Source organism: Natrix helvetica, assembly GCF_964273705.1.
Source record: "Natrix helvetica genome assembly, chromosome: 4".
In the NCBI taxonomy this organism is placed as follows: Eukaryota; Metazoa; Chordata; class Lepidosauria; order Squamata; family Natricidae; genus Natrix; species Natrix helvetica.
The window spans coordinates 94,566,647-94,584,061 of NC_138550.1; the positions used below are offsets into that span (position 1 = coordinate 94,566,647).

Here is a 17,415-nt window from a genome sequence, read left to right on the forward strand (position 1 = left end):
TAAATAATGTTCTGGAAATAATTTGCCACTGCCTTTGTTTTGTTTTTTTCTTTCTAGTCCATTTTACAAACCTGGGGTTTCTTTGTGGTCTGTCATCCAGGTCTAATCCCACTTAGTGCTGAGTTTGGCCAGGGTTAGCTAGATATAAATTAAACATTGCTATTGGTTATATCTAGGTAGCAAAAAAGCTCCCTCTTTTTATTGTTCAAGTAAAGCACTGCGTAAATAATATCAATCTGAACCCATAAAAGAGATCAAGTACAAATTTTAGTACACATTTATAATTATATAAGTTATACAAGTTCCATAGGCTAGAGATGTTTGACAGAAATGTCTGATTAATTAAACAAGAGAAAGAACATGGAGAAAGTGGGTGCCATTATTTTCATCCAGTTGTTTCCATTAAGTAGCTTTTGCACAGCCATTTGTGAGCTCAGCTTAGAAGAGAATGTTGGACAGTAGTGTTGTGTCATGGAATCATTGCATCGCCTGGATCTTTATGGCCCTTCCCTGTTTTTTCTATTTGAATCAGACACTTCTGTATCACGAAACTGATCTCACAACATCTGACATTGTGAAGCTTTATATCAAAAATATTTACTGTACTTCTGTTAAATTGTAGGTACATGGAATTGTTCGTAGATCTAGCTCTTTTAACACGGGACGGATTGAACATCTCTACAAGAACCCGCAGGCTCACATAGAAGGAAGTAAGTGTATGTTGAAAGGCAAGATGGAATACATAGAGGGCATATGTGATTTTGTTTTTACTGCTAATGTTTAATTAAGATTTCGTCAGACAGGAAATTGATCGCCGAGACTAATTATGTGAATGTCTTTTTTAAAGTCTAGTCTCAATCCCTTTTTTTAGTATTTGAAAAATACTTTATAAAATAATTTTGTTAATTTTTGTTCATTTCAACTGGAACAGAAAATGAAATTTTGATATCACTACTAATTCCTTTAAAAAAGCAAAGTAAGAAGACTTTTTAGGATAGCAGCAGGGGTGAAATCCTACTGGTTTGTACCGGTTCATGAGAACATGACAATGGGCCTGGGTCACCTAACCGGTAGGGACCGCTGGCTGGCCACACCCCTGAACCGGTCCCCTGGTCGCCGCTTGCTCACCCCGCCCTCCCAGTCTCTGCTTTCCATCGTCCCAGCCTGCCTCCCCTACTCCCTTCCCTGTGGCCCACAGCCCTGTCATGCTTGCCTGCCTTCCACAGGGCCTTCCCGGTGTCCCCATGGCCAGCTTGTGAAGGCACGCAAGCGGAAGGCTGTGTGGAAGGCAGGCAAGCATGTTGGAGCCGGCCAGCCATGTGGAAGGGAGCCAGCAACCTACTCCCTTCCTACAGCTCTGCCATGCTTGCCTGCCTTCCCAGCAGTCACTATGGCCAGCTTGCAAAGGCAGGCAAGTGAAAGGCTGCATGGAAGGCAGGCAAGCATGGTGGGGGCCGTCTGGCCACGCAGAAGGGACCCAGTAGCCTACTCCCTTCCCCGCAGCCCTGCCATGCTTGCCTGCTTTCCACGCTGCCTTCCTGGCAGTCCCCCATGCACGTTTGCCTTCCAAGGTCAGTGTCCAGCCCGACCCAGCCAGTGGGTGGGCGAGCGGCCCTTGGTGGAGAAGAAGCTGCTCTGGGGCTGAGAGAATCAGCGGTGGCTGTGGTGCTCTGGAAGGGCAGGCGCAGGTGGATGTCCTGGGGTGCAGATGGATGTCCTGGGGCTGCTGCATATGTGTACCGCCTGCCCTCTGGAACACCTCTGCCGTCGCCCCTCTCAGCTCCAGAGCAGCAGCTGCGTCTCCAGCAAGGGCCGCCCACCGTCAGCCTTACCAATGAGCTGGGTCCTACAGCTCTTTGACCACTTTCCTGCGGCTCTCTGCTGACCCATTCGTGCAATCTGCTCTCTGCCCTGAGAAGGCATAAGCCTCTCCGCACAGCCACATGGCTGAAGCGCCCCTATCATTTTCTCCGCACTGCCCAGGACCGGCTGCTTTTTGCAATTCCTGCCCTTTGCAGGAGACTCAGTGCTGTGGTCCCCTTTGTGTTGGCTCAGGAAGGAGGGGAATGGGGAGCAGCAGCATCTGCTGTCGCCTAGGCTGTCCTGCACTGCACAGGAGAGCTGGAGCTTTCCTCCCTGCATATGGCAACGGCGGCTGCTGCTGCTCCCCATTCCCCTCCTTGAGCCAACACAAAGGGTACTGAACATGGCAGGGCTTTCTGTCCCTCGCTTAGCCACCTGCCCCTTTTCGGGATGCAATTTGGGGGTGGCAGATGGTGCATGGTGGTGCATGTTGGGTCGGAAGACACGCATCTTACCTGCGACTTGCAGCTCCGTTGTGTTCCTCGCCATTGTGTCCAGGGAAACACGGTGTAAAAAGCCTATCGTGACTTTGAGACGTTTGATTGAACTCGAGAGAAGGTTTTTTGTACACCTTGTTTCCCTGGAGACAATGGCGAGGAACGCAACAAAGCTACAAGTCTCAGGTAAGACATGCGTTTCGTGGCCCAACATGTCCTACCCCACCCCAATGGCAACAGCAGCCTGGACATGGCAGGCTTCCTTTGCGGTTTCCAAACCCTGGCTGGAAGCGGAGAAGAGGCTGCTCAAGCCAGCCACCTCTTCCGGGAGCCGGGGCAGAGAGTCTTCTAGAAGCGGTTACTCTGGGAGTGTGCTTCCTACTCTATGGTTCCAGCTCCATGTTGGGATGCTTCGCCCTTCACTGCTTTTGTGCCCTGGCTGCCAGAAGACAGAGGTTTTGGGAGGAGAGGCAGGAAAATCCCCCTTGCAATTTTCCTGCTGATTGCCAAAAAGGCTCTCCCCCAAGCTTTCAGCCTTTTCTTAAACTCAGCACAGACTGAGAAAAGGATAGGTGTAAAAAATACCTTCCCCTTTTTCCTGCTGGGCCTTTAGCATTGCAGTCCTGGGGTACACTGAAGACTTGTGGGGGGGAGCCTTCTTTGCAAGTCGAGCAAGCTGTGCAGTCGTCCGCCCCAAACCAATCAGGGTGGAGGCTTCGGGAGGCCAGGCAAGAAAAGGAGGACAGGTGGGAAAATCCCCCTTGCAATTTTCCTGCCGATTTCCAAAAAGGCTCCCTCCTCTCCAAGCCTTCAGCCTTTTCTTAAGGTCACCACAGACTGAGAAAAGAACAGGTGGAAAAAAAAAACCTTCCCATTTTCCTGTTGAGCCTTCAGCATTGCAATCCTGGGATACACTGAAGGCTTGGAGCAGGGAGCCTTTTCAGCAGTCCAGAGTGTCATCTTGAAGCTTGGTTTGGGGTGGATGGCTGATGCGGCTTGGTTCTGTAGGCATGGCTTGGTGGGCATGGCTTGGTGGGTTGCTGTCAGTGACGTAAAGTTGGCCACGCCCACCAAGCCACACCCATAGAACCGGTAGGGAAACATTTTGGATTTCACCACTGGATTGCAGTGTAGGTTTGTTAGCATATTGGAAATCATTTTCTTGACTAATTAGAACTAGTTCACAATTATTTTTTGGGCCATATAAATTGCAATTTCTGTCAAGTCCCTTTATGCATATCCATCTGAAATCAATATAAAAAATGTCAGCAGTAAAATGAATTTGGTGATCAGATATCAAAATGTGAACCAATCTTGCTACTAACATTAGCTATTTCTAACAAACTAATATATTGGTAACTGTTATTTTCCAAGGGTCTGTTCCAATTTTGTTAACCAGAATCATGGATAATAAAGCTGTGAAAAAAACAAAAGAGTATGAAATTGGGACAGGGTCCTAGATCCTAATGGTCATCCAGTTCCTTCATCTTCCTCTCACAGATGTTGTCTAAACTATGTTTCTGTATTTGCTGTTCCTCCTCCGCCTCATTCACATGTTACAGATTTCATTAAGACAGTCTACAATGAGAGTTCATGTGGCTTCCCCGTGCAGCTTCTTCAATGCAACTTATTTGATGGAAGTTGGATATACATCACTTGTATGATTGCTTCTGTTGGCTGCTATCCTCCATATGGCTCTCACTGTAGCAAAAGGATCCAGCAATTGACTGAGAGGATCATTCACTAAGATGGCAAAAGAGCCATGTAGATAGAGAACCCAGTGTGAGGAAGGGCAAATGAGTAACCTCCTCCATCACCAGTCAAGTGAGTCATTTTGTCTTTGAAGAAACCTAGGTGCCACGTGCAGCCTCATGCATGGGCTGGTGAGTGACAAAGGTGAAGAAGGAATAGAATAGAATAGAATAGAATAGAATAGAATAGAATAGAATAGAATAGAATAGACTTTAGACTGCTGATTTTTCAAAGAATTAGGAAAGTATAAATAGAAATGAATGCAACACATGACATGAATTTTAACTCTTTTTTTTTTACCTGAAGATATGAAACTGCATTATGGTGATTTGACAGATAGCACTTGCTTAGTGAAAATAATAAACGAAGTTAAACCTTCTGAAATTTACAACCTTGGAGCACAGAGTCATGTTAAAGTAAGTAATATTAATAAATCTCTTACAAAGTAAATATATGATTTATCTGTAAGCAACAGTGTAGTATTATTTTGTTGATACGGTACTTATTTTGTTAGATCCCATTTTAAAATTTTATTTTAACATATATCTATGAACAAAATTCTGAGAGAGTAAAAATACGAAGAAACCTTAAATAATGGTTTAGGTAAACAAAGGTATACCAAATGGGTGCTGGTGTGCGCATGCATATATATGCATATGTACAGTATATATGGATAGATAGACAGACAGACAGAAGCATGATTTGTGAGTATAAATATTTAAATAAATACAGCTAAGGCGGATGACTCACCTGTGGATTATTTAGTCATGTTAATTTCTTAACTGAAGTTTGATTGGAGTTTGGGATATTCTTTGAATGATGTACAACACCCTTTTGCACTTTTTGCCATTGTTTTTGTTTCAGCAGTGCTCTTGGTGTTTTTCTTGCAGCGTTTCTTTTATTTAAATACAAGCATAACCTTTAAATTATCCATTAACATTATTTCTATAAAATACATTGATATACACAAGGAAGAATTATATATTCAGTATCTTCAAACTGAGATAGATTCTCATTTTGTTAAGGGGGTACCATTCCATTATATTGGAAATGACAAGGCAAGTCATCTGTTTTATCAACTACCTAGTGGGTTTGATACTTCTCTGGGGAGGGTGCCCTTGTAGGTGTCCTTCCCTTCTCCAGAAGTTGAAGTTCTGCAAACCACTCTGTTCTACTCCCGCTTACCTTTCAACCTTTCTGGCCACTGACAAATTTGCATCCTTGTTTTTCCCTTTGTCTTTTGCTTCTTGACCATCAAAGTGTTAAGCACAGACTTTAAAATAACCATAATCATAATAACAACAACAGTAACAACAACAATAATACAGCGGAGACCTTATTATTAAATATTAAGCATGATCTTATAAAATAACATAATGCATTTTGCAACTTTTTATCTATGTCATCCTTAGCATCAATTACACAAGTTAAGCAATCTTACATTCATTAACATCTTAGAACTTTTATTTAGCATTGATTAGAAATGTTTTTCTCATATTTAAAGGTTTAATTTATCTAGATCATCATCAGTGTTAACAGTTTCCAATTTCTATTGTATAAATAATCCCTGTAGTCAGTTACAATACAATAAAACAATTAACTTGGTAAAAAGTTTTAAGCCCAGAGATAAACGTAATCAGTTAAAGGAATGAGAAGAATGATACTCTTACTGTTGTTCAGGGATGATGTTAATGATGACAGTGATGATTTACTATAATTAATTTAGCATTATTGCTTAAATAACGCTGCCATCAAATCAGTGACTCTTTAATTGAACTTTTGGTGACTTATCCAGACACGTTTATATTTGGTAGGTGTTTTTGCAACTTTGCAGTGAAACCTGTAGTTCTGGGCTTCCAGGGTAGTGTTATGCACAAATATTACTCAACCCTAATCCTATTTACCTTATTGTTTACCTTTTTTGGACTCGGGAACTGCTTCCTGCTTGTTTGTGTTGATTATTAATGGAAAGCCTAGATTTGTTTCATATATTCTGCAAAAGAATTTGGTTTCACATCATTGTTACAATGTGCAATCATTGTTTTCTTTAGTATTCACCTAAGAAGAATTAAATTAAATTTTCCATCCAATATAGAAATAAAAGATAATGGGTTGAATTCCAGTTCAGTAGTTCTGTTTGTGCATCAAGCTTTTTCTGTATCTATATCTATATATCATAGCCATACATTCCTTCTAAATGCTATTCCTGATTGTTAGAATATTCAAAAAGGCAATGGCTTTGGGGATGGGATATTGCAGTGTAAGAGGGACATTATTAGTCATAGGATATTCTGCCAAATTGAAATCCCTTCCACTCAAACAGGTTTGGATCCAATCCAACATTCTTTTTTTGTGTAAATGTTGGCCTGGACTTATCAGAGCATACAGTTGACACTTCTGTTTGCATGAGGGTTTTGTATATGTGTCATTTCCACTGCCCCTTCAACCTATGACTGCATTTGAATGCCATACTATAGATCAGCTTTCAAATTTTTGACAGGTTACAAGATTTAAGCACATTTCTGAATGTTCTGTGCAAAACGTTTCACAAAACTCTCTTTAACAAGTGTCTATATATGTTGTTTATGCTTTCTGTTCATCTTTGTTTTCTTTTATTCTCATGTAACTGATTTGAATTATTTGAAAGAGTCGAGGAGTGATATGAAATTAAACAAGATAAATTCCCACATCACTACCTCTTCTGTATTTAGCCACAACATAAGGAATGAAGATGAAAATATACTTTTACTGTCTTTTTTGTGCATTTCTGTGTGTTTCTATATTTTGATACATATATACATTCATAATTGATATTTTTCTGTCACTCAATAATAGTAATATTTTTCACCATTGCTGCATTTTGATATCCTGGAATGTAGGCGATGTTGTACTTTTTAATCTTGTAAAATCTTTGCTAATAAGTGTTTGGATCTGACATTATTTTCAATATTATGTTTTTTCGCACAGTCAGCCAGATATTTGAATTTGGCATTTTTATTCACCTCTCAAGTCTTGCCTAAGGATCTGGCATAGGTAGATGTTGTCGTTTGATGGTATTAAAGATTTCAGCATAGGATGTAAGCTGTTCCAAGTAAAGCTGCCTTTTGCAATTGACTGATGGTGTTTTTGTCAATACCCATGGTGTTCAAATGATGCTCCAGATGTTTTGCAATTGCACTGAAGGTGTCTATGACTATACTATCCTTGCTTGCTTTTCCCACTGTCCTTCCACTTCTATATGCAAGTCTTTGTATTTCATGATTTTCTCCAGTTCTTTCTCTTCTCTTCTGCTGTCTCCAGGTACTGCAAAGTCCACTATTCGGACTTTTTTTCTGTTTCTTATAACAATTGTTCAATCTTGATTGTTATGTGCTGGCACCTACCTGTTTGTTATTATTATATTTTATAACTCAAATTCCTAAAGTGGTTCACAGTTTATGGGACAATCTGGTATAGTAGTTAAAGGAATGCCACTAGAAACTAGGAAACTGAATTCCAATCCTGTCAAGTATAAAGGCAGTGGGTTTACTGGATCAGTAACTCCTCTTAGCCCTAAAAGAAGCAAATGACAAACCACTTCTTAAAATGTTGCCAAGAAAACTGCACATATTTTACCAGGCACTTGCCTGGAATCCAGACTGACCTAAAGGTACTAAAATCCCCCAAATACAAAAACCAGCCACCTGATAATAGCAATTCAAATAAATCTGAAATTCAGCACAAGATAATTTTGGAGTTATTTATATTTTGTGTGAGATTTAATAATTGTAGCTGCATTAAATCATTTTATTTGTCTTTTATGTTTTTGGTGCCTTCATGCAGCTTTCATATATAGTTATTATTTTATAGTGACACTATACATCATTGTCAGATAGACTAAGCTTTTACCCAGTGTTTTCTTCTTTTTGATGCAATATTGTTTCTACGCTACTGACTAAATAAGTTTTCCCCATCCAGCTAATTTTATGTGAGCTCTGTTAAAAGTAAGGAAAATAAAGTAATAGGATGTTGGTCTGGTTTCCTGTAGGAAACCAACAAAGATAAATCATTCTTGGAATGGGTTTATCGAAGTTCGGGGAACATGGATAAAGTACTTAATAACAAATTCAGAGGGAAATAACTTTTAAAGTAGATAATTATGTTGTATATTATTGTAGAACATAAGCAAAACCACTAGATAAAAGAGAAAGGGTACATACTTCACTTATAAATCCTAATTTTAGTGCAGCATAGTGAATAATCTATCAAAAGAAATGCTCCAGGTAGTCCTTGACTTAGGACTATTCGTTCAACAGCCATTCACAGTTAAGTGGCACTAAACAAAAGGACTTATGACCACAAAATTATGGGTGTTGCAGTGCCCTGCGGGTACCTGGTCAAAATTTGTGTGCTTGACAGTCCATCCGCAGTAATAGCAACAGGAGTACTTCAACTCCCTTCACCCACCTTATCTCCTCTCCCTTTTGTGTCCTTTTGGCCTCCTGCACTCTGCAGCCCCTACTGCCCTAGCTGACCTTTGCCGTCCTCTTGCTCCCACTATTAACCAAGCATGCCCAGCCTGGCCATTCAGAAGGCAATTGCTGGCTGCAAGGGGCTTTCTTCCCAAGATCAGGTCAGCAGCTTTTACAGCAGCTGCTTTGCAAAGCGCCAGGGTGGACATTTCTCAGCAGTAGCAGAAACATCAATCAGCATTATAAAATATAATACCAAAATATTAATGTTTTTAAAATGTATTTCTTTTCATAGGTCTTCTAAAATATACTCCCCAGTTATTGATAAAACAAACATAGAATGGCATCGCATAACAGAGTTGGAAGGGACATTGCGGGTCTTCTAGTCCAACCCACTGCTCAGGCAGGAAACTCTATACAATTTCAGACAAATGGTTGTCCAATCTCTTCTTAAAAACTTCCAGCGTTGGAGCATTCACAATTTCTGGAGGCAAGTTGTTGCACTGATTAATTGCTCTAACTGTCAGGAAATTTCTCCTTAGTTCTAGGTTGCTTCTTTCTTTGATTAGTTTCCACCTATTGTTTCATGTCCTGCCCTCAGGTGCTTTGGAGAATAGTTTGACTCTTTGTGGCAGCCCCTGAGATATCATGTACCCTTTGGCCTTCTTTTCATTCAACTAGACATACCCAGTTCCTGCCATTGTTATTTGTATGTTTTAGCTTCTAGTCCCCTAATCATCTTTGTCAATCTTCTTTGCATGCTTTTTAGAGCCTCAACATCTTTTTTACATCGTGGCGACCAAAACTGGATGTAGTATTCCAAGTGTGGCCTTACCAAGGCATTATAAAGTGGTATTAACACTTAATGTGATCTTGATTCTGTCCCTCTGTTTATGCATCCTAGAACTGTGTTGGCTTTTTTGGCAGTTGCAGCATACTGCTGGCTCGTATTTAAATGATTGTCCACTGAGACTCCAAGATCTATCTCACAGTTACTACTATTGAGTGAGATACCACATATACTGTAATGTAGAACCTTATTTTTTTCACCATTGAATTTTATTTTGTTAGATAGTGCTCAAGGTTTGAGTCTGTCAAGATCCTTCTGTATCTTAAGCCTATCTTCTGGAGTGTTGGCTATTCCTGCCTGCTTGGTGTCGTCTGCAAATTTGATGAGTTCCCCATTTATTCCCTCATCCAAATCATTGATGAAGATGTTGAAGAGTACTGGGCCTAAAACAGAGCCTTGGGGTACTCCACTGCATACTTCCCTCCATGTACATGCAGTTCCATTGAGGACTGCACGTTGAGTGCGGTTGGTCAGCCAGTTACGAATCCATCTGATGGTGATGCTGTCCAACCCACATTTTTCTAGCTTATCCTCCTCTAACTGTTCTGGATTTTTAAAAAAAAATATTTATAAAAACTTCTACTTTCATGACTTTTCCTTAGGACAAGCATTATTTAAAACAAAGGTATGCATTTTATTTGTTTAAATTCAAAATAAATATTTATTTCTAATATAAATAAAAGTTTAAATTCAAAATAAAAGAATATTTCCAAGCATCTCGCATAATAATTGAAATATCATATAAGACTGGAAACAATAATGGTTTGTTATTTATGTAGGACTCAATACTGTTTGTTACTGTTTGGTACTTTTTATATTCAAGGGATGGACTATTTCTTCATGGTGTCTAATACTAGAATCTCACAAAAATATTCTTATTAGTTGTAAGCCAAGGTTTTCCTTCATACATGGTTCATTAACTAACTTTGGGCCAGAAAAATGCCCTTAAGATTGGAGTTTTCAATTTACAGAATGGAAATGATGACTATTTGAGGATGAGATAACAGTGAAGGATTAGCATGTTAGATATACAGGTGAAACTCAAAAAATTAGAACATCATGCAAAAGTTCATTTATTTCAGTAATGCAACTTAAAAGGTGAAACTAATATATGAGATAGACTCATTACATGCAAAGCAAGATAGTTCAAGCCGTGATTTGTCGTAATTGTGATGATTATGGCTTACAGCTCATGAAAATCCACAATCTCAGAAAATTAGAATATTGTGAAAAGGTGCAATATTCTAGGCTCAAAGTGTTCTACTCTAATCAGCTAATTAAGCCATAAGACCTGTAAAGGGTTCCTGAGCCTTTAAATGGTCTCTCAGTCTGGTTCAGTAGAAATCACAATCATGGGAAAGACTACTGACCTGACAGTTGTGCAGAAAACCATCATTGACACCCTCCCTAAGGAGGGAAAGCATCAAACAGTAATTACAAAAGAAGTTGGATGTTCCCAAAGTGCTGTATTAAAGCACATTAATAGAAAGTTATGTAGAAGGGAAAAGTGTGGAAGAAAAAGGTGCACAAGCAGCAGGGATGACCGCAGCTTGGAGAGGATTGTCAGGAAAAGGCCATTCAAAAGTGTTGGGGACTTTCACAAGGAGTGGACTGAGGCTGAAGTCAGTGCATCAAGAGCCACCACACACAGACGGATCCTGGACATGGGCTTCAAATGTCATATTCCTCTTGTCAAGCCGCTCCCGAACAACAAACAACGTCAGAAGCATCTTACCTGGGCTAAAGAAAAACAGACCTGGTCTATTGCTCAGTGGTCCAAAGTCCTCTTTTCTGATAAGAGTAACTTTTGCATCTCATTTGAAAACCAAAGACCCAGAGTATGGAGGAAGAATGCAGAGGCACACACTCCAAGATGCTTGAAGTCCAGAGTTAAGTCCACAGTCTGTGGACTTGATTTGGGGAGCCATGTCATCTGCTGGTGTTGGTCCACTGTGCTTCATTAAGTCCAGGGTCAACGCAGCCGTCTACCAGGAGATTTTGGAACACTTCATGCTTCCTTCCACAGACAAGCTTTATGGGGATGCTGACTTCATTTTCCAGCAGGACCTGGCACCTGCCCACACTGCCAAAAGCACCAAAACCTAGTTCAATGACTGTGGGATTACTGTGCTTGATTGGCCAGCAAACTCGCCTGACCTGAACCCCATAGAGAATCTATGGGGCATTGCCAAGAGAAAGATGAGAGACATGAGACTGAACAATGCAGAAGAGCTGAAGGCCGCTATTGAAGCATCCTGGTCTTCCATAACACCTCAGCAGTGCCACAGGCTGATAGCTTCCATGCCACGCCGCATTGAGGCAGTAATTGCTGCAAAAGGGGCCCAAACCAAGTACTGAGTACATATGCATGCTTATACTTTTCAGAGGTCTGATATTGTTCTATGTACAATCCTTGTTTTATTGATTGCATGTAATATTCCAATTTTCTGAGATTGTGGGTTTGGGGTTTTCATAAGCTGTAAACCATAATCATCACAATTATGACAAATCATGGCTTGAACTATCTTGCTTTGCATGTAATGAGTCTATCTCATATATTAGTTTCACCTTTTAAGTTGCATTACTGAAATAAATGAACTTTTGCATGATAGTCTAATTTTTGGAGTTTCACCTGTATAACGACGGGTACTGTTGTCATTGTATTTCCTACTTATAACAATTGTTATAAGTGATTTAGTTTTAAAAAATATTGAATCATCAATCAGCATTAGTAAAATCTCTGGACAACCATAGATGGAGTCATATAAAATCAATATTCAGAGCACCTTGGCAGAAAAAAATATGGCCATATTTCATATGACCCACAGGATATTTCCTGGCATCTGTTTTTATCTGACAAGTTTATCCATAGGATACCTTCATTTGGAAGAAATATAGAGATATTCCTTCTCCTACTCTAGGAGTTCCAAGTTAATTATAAGTCTATTGAGTGGTAGAAGAAGAAAAGGACTCCCATGATTTTCAGTCAAAGTTTCTAACTTTATATAATGGCAGATCTAATTTTATTGCAATGCAGAGATCATTAAATTGCTTAACCATCCTACTCATATAGGAGTAACCTGTTAGGATAGATTAAATCTATGCCCCTATTGTATGCATTTTAAAGTATTGTGATATGTTCCTTATAGAGAAATAAATTTTATTTTGAATGAGTGTTTAAATCTATAGGTGGTCCTTGACTTACAACAGCGATTAGGACAGGAATTTCCATTGCTAAGCAATGCGGTTGTAAAGCAGTGAGGCTATAAAGTACAACCACATTGCTTAATGACAACAATCCCTTCAGTCCCAGTTACCATCTTTAATTGAACTGCATAGTTATTAGGTGTGGCAACTTCCTGCCGTTTTCCAGCAATGAAACTTGGTGGGGAAGCCAGTAGGAAGTTGCAAGTCCCAGGGCTGCAGGTAGGTAAGTGACTGCTGTCAGGTGGGGAAGGTAGCAAGAGTGTGTACGGGTGCAGGGAAGATTCATAAGGTTCAAAGTGGTGTACAAGAGGCACTGCAGGTTGAGTGTGTGAAGGAGTATGCCAGAAGTACTGTGTGGGTCAGTGAAGAGGTGCACGAGAGGCACTATGCAAGTCAGGGAGGATGCATAGGGGTGCATGAGGGGTGCAAGAGGCATGAGTCAGAAAGAGAGAGCCATTCAGAGATCATTGTATCCTTGTTTTATTCAGGCAGTGTTTCTGCTCAAGTGAGAATGGGGGAGGGGAGCACAGAAAAAGACAGACAGTTATTTTTTACTAATTCTCTCTTCCCACTTTACCCATTGAAAACCTACTTTGGGTATCAATACAATAATACAATACAATACAATACAATACAATACAATACAATACAATACAATACAATAGTAGAATTGGAAGGGACCTTGGAGGCCTTCTAGTCCAACCCCCTGCCTAGGCAGGAAACCCTATACCGTTTCAGACAGATGGCTATCCAACATCTTCTTAAAGACTTCCAGTTCACAACTTCTGGAGGCAAGCTGTTCCACTGATTAATTGTTCTCACTGTCAGGAAATTTCTCCTCAGTTCTAAATTGCTTCTCTCCTTGATTAGTTTCCACCCATTGCTTCTTGTTCTACCCTCAGGTGCCTTGGAGAATAGTTTGACTCCCTCTTCTTTGTGGCAACCCCTGAAATATTGGAACACTGCTATCATGTCTCCCCTAGTCCTTCTTTCTCTTAAGCTAAACATACCCAGTTCCTGCAACCGTTCTTCATATGTTTTAGTCTCCAGTCCCCTAATCATCTTTGTTGCTCTTCTCTGCACTCTTTCTAGAGTCTAGAGTCAAGTAACAGACCAGTGCTCTATGATATATAATGCTGCTGAGAACTGGCTGAAAGTGGCAATCAAAAAAAATTATCTCCTTCCCTACTTGCTGGGAGGAGCTTCTTGTAAATTTTGGGTTCGTTTGCAAATGAATAATGAGCATGTCTGGATCCCAACCACAGTATTGACAATCTAAGATTATAGTTTTTTACATATTTACTTCAGTGAGAATAACATCAAAGCAAATAGGAATTGGATTTTGGTGTTAATGAATAAATACCTATTATTTATATGGGATTAATAACTAGGATTTAAAAGTTTAAAATGTGCTTTATTTATGTGGCATGACAGAAGGAGAGAGAAAGGAAGAAATACCTGTATAATTTTTTAAAAACTCTCCTTCAGGCCTAAAGTTTGCTTTACTGTAATATAAATACTAAGGGAGCAGTGGAAAGGAACACGATGGCTCAATGGCTAAGATGCTGAGCTTGTCAATCAGAAAGGTTGGCAGTTTGGAGGTTCGAATCCCTAGTGCCGCGTAACAGTGAGCTCCCGTTACTTGTTCCAGCTTCTGCCAACCTAGCAGTTCGAAAGCATGTAAAATGCAAGTAGAAAAATAGGGCCCTCTTTGTTGGGAAGGTAACAGTGCTCCATGCGCCTCCGGCATTTAGTCATGCCGGCCACATGACCATGGAGACATCTTCGGACAGCACTGACTCTTCGGCTTAGAAACGGAGATGAGCACCGCTCATGCGAGGGGAACATTTACCTTTACCTTTAAGGATGCAATATGCCAGTAAATATGACAATAATATGTAAATGCTGTCACAAGAACATTTATTCTTTGCCTCACTCATACTGAAGGGCATATTTAAACACAGAATGCCAGTAGAAATCTTTATATTCTTTGTTTTCATTTGATCCATTTGATCCAAGAAAATTCAACTGAAGATTGTATTTTTCAAAACAGGGCATTGACAGACATGTTTTCTTTTTGTCAAATAGATGGCAGCAGAGTGTTAGATAATGAACCATTCAGTTCCTTTGACTGTAATGAAAGAAGCATGACAGACAGTAGGCTTCTATCAAGCATAGCCCTGTAGAAGTTGTAGTTATACATTAAATAAGAAAGAATGCTACTATTAATAATGCATAAGAATAGAAGACTAGAAGATGGAGAAGGTTATGCAATGCTATACATTGTGAATAGTTCCAGGTGGGAATGCCTAATCTTTTAAGGTATGAGATCAACTCATGAAATGTGATGGAAGTTAGCTAAGAATAATATACACATCAAAATAAATAGAGGAAAAAATAGAAAGTGTTCACAAGTTTTAAGTGAATTGACTACTGCCTTGAGCTACTACGGGACTAAGCTTGCATATCACTTTAAAGATAAGCTACCCAGAGAAAGAAAATGTCAGTACTCAAATTTGACTGGCATTATTTAAGAGTGAAGCTCAAGAATAAGAATACTATATTATTTTAAGAAAGTATTTCTCACACATACTGTGGAAGCTGTTTTGCAATATATTTTGCTGCAGCTCTTGAAAGCTTGTGCCTTTTAGTAAAAGTTGTTAGCCAGAAAAGTTGTTACCAGATTCCTTCTAAGCTTTTGAAACTTGAACAAATATCCTAAAATAATGTTCACTAAATAAAAACATTAAAAGTATACAGATTAGAATTAGGCAAGATATGTTCATGTTGATTTCTAAAATTAGATTTTATAAAAATGTGTTTTACTTTTGCTGTATCTTATCAATAATTTAGGCAATAATTAACAGTTACTGTACATTTATGCTACATTTATATTTAGAATATGAATGCATAAACAGGAATATTTTTACATTATTTACTTGGGTCAGATTAAATGAAAGTTATTAATTTATCCCTGTATTTATTAATTGAGTAGTATTCTCATACTGCCAAACTATATCTTTGGCCATTACTTAGCAAAGGTTGAAGTATATTACAGTTATGTGAATATATAATTATATTGCAGTTTATCATATACCTTATTGCATATTTAATACACTATTCAAAATAGATTAGTCATATTTAAACTTGAGCTGTTTGAAATTCCTAATAAAATTACACTTGTTTTTACAATTCTTTATATATAGTAGCAATTATTTTTCCACTGTGAGACTTAGCTATATTTTTTTAAAAAAATCAGTTTTAATCCTCTTGTGTTTATTAAAGCAAATTATGGTTAGCATGGATTTCTGATCGAATGCTTCCAATATAGAATTAATAAAACTTGATTAATGTTAAGGGAGTGAATAAAAATAAGCTTATTTGGGACTTTGAATATCATCAATAGTACATATCACCTTAGCAAAGCAAAAATTAAATTTAAGAAATGAAGGGATACAATTATTTAAAGTAAAGTAGCAAATGGCATTTGGCATTTTATTATGTTTATCAATATGATAGAAGAAATAGATGAATAAATAGTGGCCATATTCTGAAGATCTGTTCATACAACTAAGCTGCATTGTCATAATATAGGAAGTAGCAGAAACTGATCCTGATTTAATATTTGCTTTGTTCTGAGCTTTCCCAATTCTTTAGCAGTGTTGTAATTTTCCATTTTCTGTCTCTGATATCCTCGCTGTGAACAGTGAATAAGACAAAAGACGGGGTACAGTATTTACACCAGTAAATGCCAGGTGAATCCAAAGAAATGAAATGTGGTAGCCAAATATTGAATTAATGAGAAGCATTGTATTGTAATAAAATACTTGTCTATATCCATAGCTAAAAAACATTTTTTTCCAGTAGAAACCTGAAATGTTAAGTTATCATTTGTGTGTTAAAAGAGACAGTGTTTTACTTAAGTTGTATGGTTACTGTCAGAGGGCTACATAATCAAACCGTAATGATATTAGAACCACATAAATGATTAGTGGTTGAAGCAAAAATGAAGTTATAGATCTAACGTGTGTGTGTGTTTGTGTGTATGTGTAAATAAATATAAATATAAACATATGCATATTAATACAAATATATCAATAAATAAATATAAAAAGCGGCTCAGACTTATTCCTGCCCAATTTGGAATCTAATTCTAACTTGTTCTTAATTAATTCTTACCAAGTTGTTCAATCAAGCTCAGTTTTGGTGACAAGATGGGCACATTCAGGTTGTTTTCTTGACAACAGAAAATAAGCAGTTTACCATGGGGGTCTTGTATGTTTTTTTTTTTCTTCCCTGTCTGCTCAATAGCCATAAAAGTTCCTGATGGATTCCTATCTAAGAATTAAACAAGTTTAATTCTGCTTAGCTTTTTAAAGATCAACCAAAACTGGATAAGTGGTTTAGGTGACCTAAGGTAATTAGGAGCCCAACATTTTTATTAGCTCTCAATCAAAATATTATAATTTATCAAGGATTATTATTTGTTCTTAACAAAATTGTTACAGTGCATTAGATTATACTCAATAGTGTCCCTATCAGTATACTGAATTGCCTATTTGCAGTGCTCCAAATTATTGACTTCAGAAACGTAACTGGGCTATGCAGGGATTTGCAGAAGAGAGTAAGTGGGAGAGAAAACTAGCATAGCACAATCAGAAATCACAAGATTGGATTGAGGCCAAGAAGTATATAGATTCTCTTGGCTGCTGAAGAGAAAGAACGAAATTAAAGAAATAGGATTTTTGCTCATGCATCCTGTTTCCTGCCCAAATTTGCTTAGGATCATCTCCTACCCCACAGAGCAGATTTTGAGAGTCTAAGGAAACAGCAGGGTGAGAGGAAATTGGTCTCC

The 17,415-nt window shown here is 38.7% G+C and overlaps 1 protein-coding gene across 1 annotated transcript in view; it reads left to right on the forward strand.

The window, feature by feature from the left end:
• The window catches only part of GMDS (GDP-mannose 4,6-dehydratase), a 278,676-nt gene that overhangs the window by 32,754 nt on the left and 228,507 nt on the right, over nucleotides 1-17,415 (forward strand). Inside the window, exons 3-4 of the mRNA XM_081951541.1 lie at nucleotides 623-710; nucleotides 4,359-4,468. Coding sequence (XP_081807667.1) covers nucleotides 623-710; nucleotides 4,359-4,468 — 198 coding nt within the window. The remainder of the gene's footprint in view (nucleotides 1-622; nucleotides 711-4,358; nucleotides 4,469-17,415) is intronic.